This window comes from Pleurodeles waltl, chromosome 8 (genome assembly GCF_031143425.1).
Source record: "Pleurodeles waltl isolate 20211129_DDA chromosome 8, aPleWal1.hap1.20221129, whole genome shotgun sequence".
Taxonomy (NCBI): Eukaryota; Metazoa; Chordata; class Amphibia; order Caudata; family Salamandridae; genus Pleurodeles; species Pleurodeles waltl.
The window spans coordinates 1,286,549,858-1,286,567,423 of record NC_090447.1 but is presented as its reverse complement, the minus strand read 5'-3'; the positions used below and the strand labels follow the sequence as shown (position 1 = coordinate 1,286,567,423).

At 41.2% G+C, this 17,566-nt stretch overlaps 1 protein-coding gene across 1 annotated transcript in view; it reads right to left on the bottom strand.

The window, feature by feature from the left end:
* Positions 1 to 8,307: 8,307 nt before the first annotated feature.
* C1QTNF9 (C1q and TNF related 9) overlaps positions 8,308 to 17,566 on the bottom strand; it is a 176,066-nt gene continuing 166,807 nt past the window's right edge. The window contains exon 5 of the mRNA XM_069202241.1: positions 8,308 to 12,017. Within this exon, the coding sequence (XP_069058342.1) occupies positions 11,245 to 12,017 (773 nt within the window). The 3' untranslated portion in view covers positions 8,308 to 11,244. The remainder of the gene's footprint in view (positions 12,018 to 17,566) is intronic.

Genomic DNA, 17,566 nt, shown 5'->3' with positions numbered 1-17,566 from the left:
AACCCTACTCTACAGTTTGACAAGCCTTTCCTCTGTACAACTTGCAGCTCCAGTCTACGATACTTGACTCCACTGTATGGGACACCATGACACTACACTATATAACACTTTACTACACTGTATGATATGCTACTACACTCTACTCAACTTCACTCAATTGCAGCCTATAATACTCCAGTCTATAACAATAGACTTTACAACACTCTAACCCATTGTACTCTACCGCACTCCACATAACAACTCTACACTTGTGATTCTGGACACTAGAATTTGAAACACATTTGTATTAAAACATTTTTACAAAATTGAAATTCAATGAAAAAAACAAAGTTGAAGGCTTATTTATAGTTAGGGAAAAATTATTTTCCATGTGCAAACCAAATTTAAACTACACAAACTTCAAAAATTCTAAAGTTATAGTTATAACTTTCATTTACAAGTTATCCACCTCCTTCAAATTATTATATGTAGTGGACCTTGTTACATACTCTTTCAGCTCACTAACCAGACATCACTAACTATAACTCACCACTCTACCAAGTACTGTGTTCTCACAAATAATGATACTCCACTGTTCAGCGCTAGACTGTACAAGATTCTCCGCCACTCTACTGCACGACACTGTACTCAGCAACACTGAACTATATGACACTCTACTCCACTGAACTCCACTCTATGCCACTACACTCTACAACACTGCTACACTCTATGCCACTCTACGACACTTTACTAAATGACACTGTACTCCACCACATCTATTATATGACACTCCACTGTACAGCACTCAGTTCTACTGTTCAGCACGACGCTACACTGTGCAACACTCCATTCCACTCTATGATACTCCACTCCACAATATGTCAAACCTTACTACTCCACTGTATAACACTTTACTCCTCTGTAAGCATAGCCACTCTACTCAAATCCACTCTATTCCACTCTACAATACTCCACTCTATGATACTAGACTTTTCAACTCTCTCCTTCACCGTAGTGTACTACACTCCACTTTATGATACTTCAATTAATGACACTCCGCACTGCGATTTGAAACACATTTTTATTAAAAAACTGAAAACCATTAATATACTATGAAAAACAAAGGTTAAGGATAATTTATAGTCAGAAAGACCTTATGTGTTCTTTCTATACAATCCCAACTTAAAATACAGAAACATTAACAATTGTAAAGTTAGAATTATAACTTCAATTAATAATTTAAGCACCACCTTCAAATTACTCTGTCATGCACCTCCGAACACAGTCTTGTCACCTCACGCACCACACTGTGTTAAATATAATTAGTGCATTTTCCATGCACTGTTTATACCCTTGCATACTACATCATTTATAACATGTGAAATCATAGCATTCACAAAAAAACTTCTTAAATGACATTATTTGTCAAAATGCAGAGCATGGTAGAGAGGCAAATTATAGTTACTGTTGTCTGGTCAGTGAGCTTAAAAGAGAGTATAACAAGGTCCACGCTTTATAATAAATTGAAGGTGATGGAAAAATTGTAAATAAAAGTTAGAATTATAATTTTAGAATTTTTTTACGTTTGTGTAGTTTAAACTTGATTTGCATCGGAAAAACAAGTAATACTAACTTACTAACTACAACTAAAGTTTTACCTCTATTTTTTCATTGATATACATATATATATATATATATATATATATATACATATATATATATATATATATGTATGTATACATATTACCTACTGGTGGTTGCCAGTAGGTAGTTATAGTTAGGACCTAGTTTCCTAGGAAAAGCATTTTTTGACTTGCTATCTTTGGCACTGTTTGACAAACCTTCATAACAATTTCCAAAACAAGTGTCCTACAGGGTCTTGTTGCGCATGGAAAGATCCGTCTTGCGGGCGCTGAGAAAAAAGTGGGGAGGGGGCAAAAAAAGTGTGTTTCCCATGTTAAATCCCATAGGGTCCTTAGACACGACTACAGCACGAACTGCTAAACAAAATTAAACCAAATTTGGCAGGAAGCTAGATCTTAGTGCACAGATCATACTTTTTGTGATTTGGTGTAAATCAGTTCAGTAGTTTTAGAGATATTGAAAGTTTAAAAAAATAGATATCTAGGGATGCGGAGGATCTGCGAATCCCGGAGATCTCATGCTGAGATCTAATTGTGGGAGGCCACATGGTCCCCTGGGCCCCGTGGACCACCACCTCAACAGGGTTATTTGAAAATATGGTTAGGGGGGCTGCGTGGCCCCCCTGGTGCCTAGGGACTACCACCTCCCCGGGGCTAAATTTTGAACATATATGGGGGGTGCACTGACCACCCCCCAGGGCCCTCGGACCACCACCTCCACAGGGCTACATAAAACATATGTTGGGGGGGCACGCAAACCCCCCAACCCTGGAGACCACCACATGGCTGGGCATATATACATTTTTAAAGTCATCAAAGTCATGGAGGGCCCTCTCCCCCACTTGGGCCATATACGGGATTGGGGACTACTACTTCCCTGGGACCGGCCCATGCAGCAAAAAGGAGGGGGGCCCTCCTGGAGCAATATATGGCCCTTGGGACCGCCATCAGCCAGGGCTGGCTCTGGCAACCAGCTGAGGTGTCCACCCTCAGGAGGTAGCTGTTTGCTTGGCAGGAGCTGTGACAGCAGTGGGGTAGACCACACAAGGCTGAAGGCTGTGCATGGCATGGGGTCAGTGTGGGTATAGGTTGTTGGCCGCAGGGCCAACCCTCCCCCCTCCCAGTTGCATGGTTGAATGCTGTGCGGGCGGTGGCTGGATTAATTTAAAATTACTTTATGCTGAAAAAAAACATAGAAATTCACTTAAAAAAACAAAGGTTACAGGGACATTATAGTTAGGCTCACATTGTAAACATATAAAACCATAGAAATTCAGGTGTTATAGTTAGAGTTAGTTCAAGTAACTATGAATTGTGCCCTTAGGTGTGCGTGTGTGTGTGTATGGATATATATATATATATATATATATATATATATATATATATATATATATATATATATATATATATATATATATATAAATACATATATATATCCACTTAGAAAAAACAAAGGTTACAGGGAGGTTATAGTTAGGTTCACATTTTAAACTTACCAAACCATAGAAATTCACCAGTTAGAGTTAGAGCTATCTCAAGTAACTATACCTCGTGCCCTAGGGTAACTATAACTCGTGCCCTCGCCATGCACAGTTATCTGATCAATAATTTTACTGCAGATGTTACATTGACATCATCAATGATATAATCAAAGATGTCATGAGTGTTGTAATTTGTATGATAGTTAGCAGTGCATGGCAAGGGTGCAAGTTATAGTTAGCTTAGGGCACGAGTCTGAATGGGTCTGTGAGTGAGTGTGTTAGTGTCTGAGTAGATGCCTAAGGGTCTGAAATGGTTGTGAGTGGGTGCACAAGTGCCTGAGTGGGTCTGTGAATGGGTGCATAATGGTGTAAGTGTAAAACAGAAATTGAGAGAAAGAGAAATAGAATGAGAGGGAGAGAGAGAGACACTCCGTTTTTTAGGCTTTGGTGAATGATATACTTAGAATGAACTATGTCTTGACAAATGGAAAATTAAAATGTATTTGTCAATTAAAAGGAGTGAGATAATCTTTCATTATGAACCTTAAACTTTTTTCAAGATTGAAAACAAATTAAAGTAGGGAAATGACCACAGACACACCTGAACTAGAACCCCCCAACTTTCACTGTGAGGGTCTGTCACCCTAACCATTATTTCACAGTTGAGTCCTTGCTTTCTTAAATCATTGCATGGAGAGACCACTGCAATTACTCTCTCTCTCTCTGTTCCATTCCATAATGGGATGGAAAAGAGAGAGCGAGGGAGTGACAGGACCACAGGGGCACCCTGTAGGCCCCGTGGTCCTAGCTGGCTCCCCACGTCCTATGGGAACCGACATTGCTCCCCCAAGCAGGGAGCTGCTTTTGATAGCAGTTTATTGCTTGCAGGAGAAATGTTTTCATCTGTCTTCCCAGCGTGCATATTTGCGTGGAGGGAAGACAGTTGAAAACTCTTGCAGAAAGTGGACTTTGTTTGCTTTTGTTTGGTGGGAGCTGTAAGCTCTGGATCCCCCTCACTTTTTTATTGCCTCCCCGGGGAGTAGCAGTCCCCGGGCCTGCGGGAAGGTTGAGTGGCCCCCTGCATATTACTTTAAAGCCCCAGGGAGGTGGTGATCCCCAGAGCTGCGGGGGCAGCACGGACCCCCGCATCAAATTAGTATAAAGCCCAGGGGAGGTGGTGGTCCCCAGGGCAGGAGGGGGCCAGGTGGCCCCCGACTCACATACTTTCAGTTGTCCAAGGGAGGTAGCGGTCCCTGGCCAGTGGAGGGGCCAGCTGTCCCCCTGCATTAAAATAAGAATGCCCCTAAGACCTGGTCCACCCGGGGGCTTCATAATTATCAAGGGCACTTAGTTTTGTTTTAGTTTTCACCAGATCTGCCAAAATTGCGGTGAAATTAAAAAAAAAATCCTTTTTAGCTCTAGGAGCTAAGGAGTCAGGATGACTCTACCCTGGCCCCTTATGTTTTTGGGTTTTTTTACACTTTTTTCCTGGGACTGAGCTGAAGCCGAATCCCATCATGGCTACCAACACTTTGTTGTAAAAGTGTTGACAGCCAATCAGATCTCAGCACGAGATTGGGAGGGTTCATGAAGCCTTTGCATCCCTACATATACAAATTTGGATTTTCTTTAATCTCTCTCAGACTACTGAACAGATTTACACCAAATAACAAAAAGGACTCTTTCTGGACCAAGAGCTATCTTTCTGCCAGATTTGGTGTAATTCCGTCCAATGGTTTGGACGCTATGACTGTTCGAAATCCCTACAGAAACATGCATGGAGAAAACACATTTTTGGACCCTCCCTTTTCTCTTCCCTCGTTTGACAGATAACCTCAAAATTTCCAGAGAGCAGCTGAAGTGGGCGTACATTTTTTAGGGAAACTTTCGTGAAGATTCGGCAACCAACACCTAAGATGTAGGCAAGTCAAAAAACGCTTTTTATATAGAAACTATGTCCTAACTATAACTACCATGTGGCGACCCCCACTAGATTTTATATATATATATATATATATATATATATATTTATATGCGTTTAGGGGTTTAGACTTAACCACACGCTGGCACTGACAGCTAGAGCGCACCGTTAATTCGACCGAATTGCTTCAAGATTGATTATGGGATAATGTGGTAACGCCCGTTATCGGTGATGATATTCTGAAAGGAATGCATTGGTGAGGAGATACTAATCCCCGGCGAAATAATGGAAGGCAACTTCCAATGCGCCTTGCACTATCGTCTGTTTTGAATAATTATCCAGGATACCGATACAGACTTGGAATTAAATTCAGTTAAGGTCCGGAGGTATTGGTGGAACTTTTATTGTCACTACGAAAAGCAAATATTGATTGGGAATGTGGTAAGTGAATCCTCCTGTTTAGTGGGAGTTGGACTGGCATAAACCTAAAAGCACGAATAAGCACCATTGTTAACATCAAAATAAAAACTTTACTAAAAGTAGCACTGTGTTTGATGAAAACAAATAATTTACCAACTGGAGTGTGAAATGAATCGTGCTAGCTGCTTTTGAACTAATGACTCCCACAGATGTTGGCAATTGCACCACAACTCCCATAATACCTCTGTGTTAATAAAAGGGAGGCTAAGAGTAACAACGTGTGTATGCAGAATAAAACCACCTGAGGAAGACGGAATATGAAACGTGTTGTGGTGTCTGTTGTTTCATCGAGTTTGCTGAGTGAGGAGGTCATTTGACAATTAAATGAAACTTGCTAAAGGAAACCACAAGTGAAGCGTTTCTTTTTTGATTATATATATATATATATATATATATATATATATATATATATATATATATATATATATATATATATATATATATATATATATATATATACACAGACAGATATTCGAATGGGTTGCTTTCAATATATGTTTAACTGTGTTCTACCTCCCTGTTTTTCCCTCACTGGTCACTGCGGCGTACTCCGCAGTCTTTTATGTTCTAACTTAATGTAGGTTAACATTTGTTTTCTACAAATTAAGAAATTCGCTACAGAAAGTAGGTATGTTTATTAAATTGATATTCGTTTAGAAACTATGAGTGCACAGGTCCTCCCCTCTCTTTCATTGAGGGATGTATAGATTACTATTTATCGCTATGCATCATAAGTAAGCATGTACCAAAATATCAAATAAGAGGTTAATTCTCTCTGATTATATAAATGTACAAATAAATGAACACATAAATGTACAAATAGATCAGATGTGAAAACATGCGAGCAGGTTATGCATCTATGTGCCTCAAGTAATCGAAGATAGGAAAAGAAAAGAAAAAATGCAAAATAGTATTTGTTGGCATTCCTGAATAGCGAAATGCAAGCTGAATAAACTATTTTGCCTTGATGCTGGCTTGTACAAGAAAATCACACTGTGCCCAGCCCCTCATTCAGAAATCAAGAATTAAACACTTTTTCTCTATATTAATTTTGGCTATATTCTATTTTAATGTGTTTCTTAAGATCCCTTAGTCATGTGTGTCACCCTACTTTGGGACAGGACTGTAACTGTGTGAGTGCAGTGGAATAACTGTTTTAATCCGTCTGCACTGAGAAGGGCAGTTTCCATTTCGCTGGGATTTCTCTGAGCGGTTTAACCTGAAAACAAAAACCTATTCTTCTTTGTGGAAACAACATTCACGCTGTGTGTGATATTGTTGAGCATCACTGATTTTCTTCTATATGCCATTTAATCTAGCTTTAAACCTTTGTATATATTTAAGGCAAAAACGAAATATGTAAAATGTATAACATGATCTGTTTTTACACTTTGTTTCTGCAGGCAACAACAATAGAGTATAATAAATTAATTCCTAGCAACTATCGTCAGTAAAACATTGCGTGCAGGAGGAAACAGTACAAAAATAAGGAGGAAAAGGCAGTAGTGTGCAGGTATTAAAACTGATGCACCAGTACACAAACTACTGTACCGAATTTGCTTTGGTGGATTCATAGAATTTACTTATTTTGAGAAGAGAAATTTGACATTTATCACAAAGAGAGCTAAAAAAAACAAGAGTCACAAAGGGGGCATCAGAGGGAATTGTATATCATGTTCCCCTCTGTGTCGGTACCAGTCAAAAAGCAGGATTTGTTCCCATCTCAGTTGTATTACAGATACCCACTGATCTACGACTCTGCCGTCTTGGACAAATGGAATCGCTTTCCTGATATCAATGTGCAGAAAAGTACACGCATCATTAACAGCAAGCAGCCCAAAGGAGGACTTTCAGGAACCAAAACAGACACTAGAGGTGCAAAGACAAGCACCAACAAAAGTAAGCCCAAAATGATTCAAAACCTCTGTGAGAAGAAGGTGGTCCATAACCCACCAGGCAAATGGTGTTCACCTCCTATCAAGAAGCAAACCTCAGGCAAAGTGACCAGTCATACGAGGATGAAAGGCTCCAGTGAGAACCATGATGTTGTAAGGTCTTCCCGGCCCAGCCTACATATAGGGTCACCCGGGGCTGCTCCATCTAAGGGGTATCCAAGAGAAACCAAGTCAGAGCCTTCGCTTCATGCTCCCCGCAACACACCAACACAGTCTGTTTGCAGTGAGGAAGTGCTGAAGATCTTCAAGTTCATAGCTCCCTTTTACTTCTACAGGGAAACAAGGCGCTGCTCCTCAGCGCAGAATGAGTACTGGGGCCCTTCTGTTCACACTCCATCCCCACCCTGCCCTCTCTTTCCTCCTCCTCCTCCTCCTAACACCCCAGGTGGAGACTAAGAATGATCCACCTGATAATCACGTGTGACCATCATCTTTATTTCATTCATATTGTTTCCACGGTAGACTTCAAAAACTGAGATGAGGTTTGTTTTGTACTTTATTTTTACTACATTAAATACTTTCAATAAAATATGTGCTTAGTATGTAATGTGTAATATTGATAATATAATTGTTGGATGGATAACAAAAAAGATCATTGCCCCAGTAGAAATATAGAATTGTTCAGAATCTGTGATCTGGCATGCCCACATGAATGTGTGTGATGGCAAAATGAAGCGATTGTATAAGAACTGTAGTTTTCAGATATGAATGGATATCTGGGGTACATATTGCACATGCACCAGAAGTTATCATTTAAGAAAATACCTACTACCATAGAAAGAAACATTTGCATTTCAGGTGTAAATTGATTCAAAATACAATATATATTTATTTTCATTGAACTCACTTACAGATCGATTAATTCCATACCTCTAAGGACTCATGCACGTGGCCCTAGTATAAACAACTCCAATAAATGTATTGTGATCACAGATCCATTCTTCTGAGAAGTACTTTTATAAAATCAGTTTTTATTCAAACTTTCAATAGATTCTAAATAAAAGCTTTCATAAAATTTTCTAACAGAAAATGCTACCAAAATATTGTGGACGGAATATACAAAATATCGGGAACAAAATCTTGAGTATAGTTATATGTCTTTGAAAGAATATCACTAGTGTAATAATAAAAGGGCAATCATTCCCTTTTCAAAATAATTTTAGAAGTTGAGTACCCGTTCACCATGTCTTTTTCCCAAGGACATTTAAAAGGTTATGAACAGAAAAAAACAATGACCTATAAATTTATACTTCCACCCAGTACAGCACAGGGTCATAGATAATATGTATCATCATAAGGTATATTTTAATACTTAGGCCCTGATTTGGAGTTTGGCAGACGATGACGGATATCCTGTCTGCCGAAATATAAATCCCATCATCACTGTTCTTGGACCTGTCCATAAAATGTGTGGCAAGTCCTCTGCCCCTCTAACATAACCGCTGTGTGTTTCATGCTTCAAAGAGACAACTGCCAAATTAATTTATTTTGGGAAACTTTATCTGCACTATTTTCTGAGCTAGTACATCTCTCCTTTCTTGAGGAATACGCAATCTTCCAAGGCACACGAGCAAATTAAATACATCGCATATCTAAAGAGACCATTTCATCTGGTCTCTCCCTTACCCTGAGCCTCTTCTTTCTGAGGTTACTGCAAACCTGGAGGTAACTATAACTCGTGTCCCCGCCCTGCACAGTTATCTGATCAATAATTTTACTACAGATGTTAAGTGACATTATCAATGATGTTATAAAAGATGTCATGAGTGCTGTAATTTGTGCGGTAAGCAGCAGTGCATGGCGAGGACGCAAATTATTTTTACCTTAGGGCACGAATCATAGTTATGTGAGATAAGGCTAACTATAACAGGTGAATTTGTATGATTTAGTACGTTTGAAATGTAAGCTTAACTTTATCGCCCTTGTAACCTTTATTTTTTCAGTGAATTTCTATGTTTTTTTAAATTCTATTTCCTAACTATAACATTCCTGTAACCTTTGTTTTTTTCAGTGAATTTCTATGTTTTTTTAACCTATAGCAATTTTCATAACTATACATTAATTCAACCACCACCGCGCACCACCGCGTGGCCTTTGGCAGTGCACAACGGTGGTTGGTCACAGGGTCTGTAAGCACCCAACCTTGCACGGCCTTTGCCTGTGTGTGGCAGGGGTTGGCAGCAAGACCCTGCATCCAATGTCCCTAACCACCCAACCCTACTCTATACATGGCCCTTTGGCCGTGCATGGCAGGAGTTGGCCGCAGCCTGTCTCTCTGGGTGGGAGAATAGGTGTAAAAGGGTGTATCTGGGGATAAGAAGGGCTGGAAGAGTCTCTGTCTGGGTGTGAGAGTGCATGCATCAGTGTCTAAGTGGGTGCATCTTTACAGGTCTTTGAGTGGGTGCATTAGCGTGTCAATGGATCTGTGAGTGGGTGTGTGAGAGTCTGAGTGTGTCTGTGAGTGGGTGCGTGAGTGTCTTAGTGGGTCTGCGAGTGGGTGTTTGAGGGTCTGAGTGGGGCTGTGAGTTGGTGCATGAGGGTCTGAGTGGATCTGTGATTGGGTGTGGAAGGTCTGAGTGAGTGTGTGAGTGGGAGAAAGAGCATAAAAGAGAGAGAGAGTGAGAGGGAGACATCTTCACTGCAACTTCCACTTAAAGCTAACCGACGATGATGCTCCCTCCTTGAACACCTCTTGCAGCCTTGCAATGCTGAACTTTACCTTCTCAGACATTTTCTATGTTCTAAGTCCGAAGGTAAGTGCTGAATGGGCCCGACCCACTTCTTGTATCCGAGCTGTGCTCGATCGCGGTCAGCCTCAACTTTTGACTTTGACCTTGTCTTCCGCGATTAGATGTCTGCGGTTGGTGCTTTGGTCTTTAGGCCCTATTTTGAACCTTAAACTGCTTTTTGTGCCAAGTTACCCAGGGTTAAGCACAGGTTAATTTTTAGTGACTTTTTGTAGTTCACCCTGCAAGGAATTGTGGCTGTTGATTGACCCTAGTCAACTAACAACCCAATTTCTCACAATTTGTGAATGCTTTGTTCAAGCAAAGAATGCATGCAATAATTATGCTTATATAAAGCCTCTGATTACTAGGTTGTACTTAACATGTGGTTGAGTACTTTGTTGGTTGTTGGTGCTCACAAACAGTTGAAACCCCATTTTGCAGTTTCCTTTGAGCGCAATAAGGTGATAATTTCTTGCATGTTGAGCTTGTCCACTCCTATCCCTTTGAAGATGTATCCAACATAATACTGGTTGTTATTGGGAAGCACTAGAAAGTTGGAAGGAGTGGAAGTTGTGCCCCAGGGTTTCATGTTGGTGAATTCAAAGTAAAGGGGATAAAATCCTTACTATTCTATTATGTGGAAAGGTTAGGTCCACGAAGCCCTTCTAGTGAGTTTTCTAAGATTGTTTCATAAACAATTGAATTCTCCCTTTCCTAAGAAATCCTGAAATTTGACATCAGAGAAAGGGAAATGAGATGGAGTTTTGAGGAGAGTGTAATATCAGGGTGCTGCAAAGACACATTAACAGTAAAATTAAGATGACCCCCACCTTCATACTAAGAAGATTATGACCCTTGACGTGATATAACTTGTGACACCTGGCTGAGGAAAATGCATGTGTGGAGGTCCATAAAGTAGTGATTTCACTACTGTCAGTGATACATAAAAAATGAATCAAAATGTAGTGTGAGGTTAGGCATTATTTTACGGGAACTGTACAACTGAAACATGAAACAAGAACAAAGTCTATTTTTGTGGAATTTGTATTCATCAATTTATTGAAAAGAAAAAAGAAGAAAACCAGTGAAAGTAGTGTCATCATCCTGGTCTGCAAACAATCCACTGAAAGCCTCTCCCCCAGATGTCTGCATCCACACCTCATCACCAACCTGTAGTTGGAGCACTGCTCCACCTGACGCCTGGTCCTCAGAGCCTTGATATTTGTCCACAGTGTGGATAATTTTAACCCCATTTTTAACCAGAGCTACCCTTACATTTCTTGAATAAACAGTGATGTGATAGGTGAAATAATATATCCCGGCAAACTCACAGGTAAACTTTCCTGTTTCTTGACTGTAGTGACTTTGTCCATTATAAATCACTTTGTCAAACTTGATTGGAACGTTGGCAGGTGGCAGCTTAGTAGCAATTGTGAGACCAACTGTGAAGGCACTTTTCGGTACCATGGCGATGTCGCCTGTGTTACCCTTTTCTCCAGTATCTCCTTTAGTGCCTTTTTCACCCTGCAATCCAAGTGCACCCTTTGGTCCGATATCTCCTGTATCACCCTTCAGACCTTGAATGCCGGTTGGACCCACAGGACCAGGCAGCCCAATTGCACCTGTGTAACCTATTTCACCCTTTGCTCCTTCAGGGCCACGATCACCTACGTCACCTTTCATCCCTTTACGGCCTTGGAGTCCTAGCTCTCCCTTTTGACCCTTGTGTCCCACAGGTCCAGGGATCCCTTGAGGGCCAAGTTTCCCTGGAAATCCTCGTAGTCCTTGTTCTCCTTTATTGCCTTTTTCTTCAACCTTGCCATCAGTCCCTAAATACAAAGAAATTACATATATTTAAATCAGATCCTTAGATAATTTTTCATAGGACAATATTATTTCTCAGCCTTTCCCCAACACTTCTCCTTTGAAACTCGCAAGATTTGTGTACCTGGAGCATAACACAAACATCCAACTACCTAGGAAGAATGATAAACACAAAGGGGGTTAATTCTTAAGGTTTTGTGTTGGGTTCAAAGGATTGCATCAAACTACTCACCATCATAAAAGCTCACAGGTGTAGCACAAAATAACACAGTGGAGCCTAAGAGCCCTCACAACCCTTAGTAAGTAACCCCAGCCCTCCCAGGATAGTAGGAAAAGTTGCAACTTTCCCTGTGCAACTCACTTTTTGTGGTGTTATGCAGCATGCCTGCCTGCTCAGATATCTGTTGTATCCTTTAAAGCCTTTTCAATTTGCTTCCATTGCTAGCATGTATACTTAACAGTGATGCAGTCAAAATGTCTTGATAGTGCCAGCAATGGTCCAAACCTTATCAACCTGTGCCTGGGCAGGGCAAATCTGTCAGAATCTCCCATTCCTATGGGTGTTCTCAAATGGATCTGTCCTCAACCACCCACAAGCAAAGGGGGATTTGAGTGATTCCCACCCCCTCAAGTTTTCTTTTTGCAGTGCCACATTAAATAGGTATATATCAGCATATCAAGGTCACAGGTAACCTACAGAAATATCAACTACAGAATATCGACTAGGTAAGTCTATATAGGTGTGTACAGATTTACTATTTATATACATATTTATATACAAATCTTCAAGGCATAGATGTGGCTTTAGCATTGTATATCTACAAGGTACATAAACATAGATTTAAGCTTAGTACTGTTGTGCTGGACCTACTCCAGGTCTGAGATAGAGTATATTTATGACTTTTTTGGGTCCGTTTTGGCCGTAGTAACTATAAAAATGCAGCTTGTGAGTAGCAATGGGCCTACTGTTTTGTAGGTGGGTGTATGCCTCTCCCTCAACCCCTCCTTAAGCCTCCCTAAACCTCTTCTTACCCCTCCCATTTTGTAACAAGATTTCTCTATCTTCCACCCACTCATCCTGTCCCTCCCACATTTACAACTAAGTGTGCCGAGATCACTCTCCACATAAAGACAGGAGCGGTGGAGGTAAAGACCTCCACATGCGTAGGTTGGTATATGGTATTTAATAGTTCATGAGTAGTACTATTGTAGTACTACTAAACATATTACAAAATGCAGTTTATGAATAGGCCCACTATCTCACATTTAGTTCCACTGTAAATCATGTAATGATCAGACAAATTTCACTTCTCTTTGAGAGCAAGGCTCAAACTAACATTTTCATCATGTCCATCAACATCACCTACAGACACTTAAATGTTGCGTTCTCAGTCAACAAAAGCTACAAATGGACTAGAAGCATCTTCAATGTACATATTGCACAATCTTCTCAATGACCAATCAGCCTTATATAACTTCACCAGTTTTTAAGACAACTCTCTGTCCCGTGCACAGTTTTCAGCATTGAGTTTCTGGCATCCCTTGTTCCATGTTTACTTATCTGCTTCAAAATCGTCTTGGCCACAATCTACTAAGATCTCCAGTATGCAGTCTGAAGCTGCCAACATAAGTAATGTCATGTGTGACACTTACAGCCAGTCTCTTACATACAGGAGATCTATATCCATACTTGTAATGGACAAATTTAAATCACAAATCTTGAAAGGTAAACAAGTGCTGCTTAAAAATACACATCGACTGGATGCTTCACATCTGAGACGCGGCAGCTTGGCAGCAACAGCAGTCTGGTGTACCATAGTTAATAAAGTCACTCAAATTCGTCAGTTCAAATCACATTATGTTTGTTTCCACAATTAAGGGACAAATCAAGCCACTGGTTGTTTTCAGATCAAGGTTTCTAAACATACATTAGTACATTCATTGAAATGCACAGTGCTGTAGCTATCACTAGAAATGCAAATAATGTGGCACTCGTGCTCATGGCTGCCAGGGGCCCAATGAATAACAATCTTGGATGTTTTATTACCCAACAGGGAACAGGGGGAGTCCATTTCCTTTTTTGCACCGATGAACATATACCTGATATGAAGAGTTACCATTCTACTATATCAACAATCAGTGTAGAAAGAGAAGTATTAGGCTTGTTCGTGATCTTAGGATGCTCCAGGTTTACCTTGTTGTGCTCAGCTTCAGTGGTCCCTTCCTGAGTTCGCTCAAGACTTTCTTCAATTCTTTCACCAGGATGGACGCCTCTCAATCCCATCTGATAGAAGATTGCTGTTTTATACCTCTACCATTCTTTCGGTAAAAACGTATTTTTCGCATTTAGAGGTCATTTAGAAGTGAGCACAAATGGGTCATCTATCAAAATTTGGCGAATGAACCGTCCTCCCACTTTCCGGTTCAAGCATCTTATTAAGAGCTGGGTTTCAGTCTCCAGAGTCTCGAAGAACTCTGCCACTAGAAACCCTTTACGGCAATTCAACCCCCGCCATTCCCCCAGAGAGCCTGGCTTACTGAAGGTGTGGCTTTCATCACTATTTTTAACTGTTCATGACTGCCATGACGTGCTTGGAGACTGCAAACAGGAAACAAGCATTGGCCTAGTCAATCGGTCTCGGCAATGGAAGTGCCTCATTTTACAAAACAGCAACTGCTGTACGCACAGCATTTTGAAAAAAGATACCCGAGTTTCTTTCTGAAGTGCTTCTCAAGTGTATAGTTATGAAGAAATAATATGACTAATTATGTCCTGTTAAGAGACATGCTATTGCTTCAAACGCCATTGTTTTGTGAATAGAAAGTGAACTGAAAAACAGGAGCGGTCGTGAAAAACGATTCTAAAATGCAGACAGTTAACTTGGAATTTCTCAGAAGTTAATGCATGCTGTTCAGACAGCACGCAGGTTTGCGGGATGCACAAGTGCAGCGCCTTCTAGGACAGTAAGGGGCATATTTACATGGCCCTTGCACTGCCTTAACGCCTCCATAGCGTAATTTTTTTTACGGTAAGGCATGTAATGCCTGCTCAAGGCAGGCGTTAAAATGACGCACCCATTAAAATGAATGGGCCTCCCTGTGCTTTGCTGCACCAGCATCACACTAGAGCAACAAAAGTGCCACAACCGGGCCAAAAATTCTGACGCTGTTGTGGTAATGACAGCCATAGTGTGCCGTATTGTAAATGCAGCGTAACCATGGTGTTAATAGGTGGGGCAAGGGCGACACAAGAGAAGTGGTGCATCAGGACCGATGCACAACTTTCTCATAAATATGCCCCTAAGTGCCGTCACTATAATTAATGAGAAAAGTTTGCATGTATTTCGATGCAGAATTTTGTTTTAGCTCTGATCAGAATGCAATTTAGTTAACACATATTATTGAACATAAAAGTTGTATTTATTTGCTCATAGTGCCATGTTGTCTGTCTGTCCTATGATTAATCAGTGCTGTCAATAATGTCCTTCTGTGGCCATCAGTCGATGGAAAATTATGGCCCTACTTCTAAAGATGTGGGCTATCCCAGTTTTTGGTTCTCAAAATCTGGTGACCCTAGGAGAGACCTAACAATAATTAACTTGCTTTCATATAGCATCTACTGACAGTCTTGGAGTTCCTTATTGTTAAAGTAGTGTTTGTCACTATAAATGATAGCAATAGTACTAACTTTAGAGATGACAATGATAAAAAAGCTCCTAGGAGAACGTATCTGTGATTCAGGGATCACAGAAAGATCTATAGATTATACATTAACTACATAGGAAAAGAGAGCTTAAATGGGCATTTAACATTATCAGCAGCATGGTATGGCTTGCATAAGGTTTCAAAACAGAGCCCTGTTAGACTGGCTTCAAGTGGACTGATACAGAAACGCCTTTACCCCCAGAACTGTAGTGGGGCTATCTGGCTGCCGAGATTGCATAACTTTTGTCCCTCATTGATTAGCAGCACTCGTAACATAGTTTACGGGTGCTTAAGCAGGGATGGCTCCTTTATAATGGCGAAAGGGCGTCAACCCCTTTGCTTGAAAAATAAAACAATATTTCTTTATCGTTTTATCTTTCAGCTGCTGGCTCAGCCAACAGCATGTGAAGGTATGGACGGATTGGGCCACAGGAGGTGGAATGGGGGAGGAGGAGAGAGTGCACCTAAATGCACGTCTGTTTGGCCAGCCATCTTAGTCCAGCCAAACACACATGCACACTTAGGTTCCGCCAAACCTGCTGTATTGAACAGCCGGGCTGGAGAAACTACACAGTCCCCAGGGCAGTGTGTGAGTGGCAATCCAAGCCGCTCAGACCAATCCTGATGCTGCTTTCATATTAGGTTTAGCATGAAAGCAACACCAGGATTGCTGGGGAGCCTGTGCTGGTGTCCCAGTGAATGTTGGGACACCAGAAGAAGAGGAGCATGGCGGCAGGAGGAGGCAGCGATGGCAAAAGGTAAGTTTTTTTAAATTATTTTTTTTATTTCCCCCAGTCCCTCCCCCCGTCCGTCTCTCCCCTTGAGATTTGCGGCGGCTGCCGCTGTGCTTATGTGTCATCTTTTTCCAGATAAAAGCCGCCTTAATTTGTTGTCTGAAATGAGGCACACTGCTACAGGAGGTCACATATTTTCTTCACACACTATGAGCTTAAAAGGAATTAACAATACCCTCTGTAATAAATACTGAGCAGTGTACAACATTGTGGGACAAGTTAACTGCGGATTTTAAAAGGTGAAGCGGCAATTTGTTTCCCACAGGTTGTAGTAATCATCATTGCAGAAGGATGCCTTTCGCTTGGGGGGAAAGCGTAGTTTGCATACCACTTCAAGTGAACCACTATATGCGAGGCTGCCTGCTCCCGACCTTGCTCCAAGGTATGCTGTTCATCTACCACTCCTCCCCCACAAGATCTAATATCCAAGTCCACAGAAAAAGGAAGGCATGCAAGCTCCTACTTGGCCGACCCTTTGATTGTGCGTTTCCGTGATTAGAAGAGGCCTGTGCTGTCACACGCCGCAAGCTGTTTAAAGCACCAGAGAACCGTGCACACCACGTGAAACATCATCCACCACACACAGTTAACCACAGAAGACGATACATGTTCCATTAGGGGCAGGCTACAGCTCTACCCATTAGTTACCAATGGTAGGATGGAGCTCAAAGAAAGCTAAAGTAGGGTGGAACTCGCTGAAACAAAGCAACAGGAATTCTTTGGGTGTTGAAACTCCACTGAAGGTGGTGTTGGTACCAGGGAAAATTTAGAAAGGGTGGGACACCTCAGGCACCAGAGAGAACGGCGACATTAAAACCCACTAGAAAAGGTAAACGAATTCAAGGATAGCAAGAGCACTGGTGAAAAACCCTCTTAACAAAATGAAAAAGGAGTGGCTGCAGTGGTTGTTTAGGAGTAGTTGGACGGTGCACCCGGAGAGGGCTAAACCCCAGAAAAGGCATGACATATGGATGCCCTCGCCAAATGGGAAGAACGCAAAATGGAGTGGCAATGCTGCCAGCAAATAGCAAGCCTATCGGTGGGCTTAAGCCCAC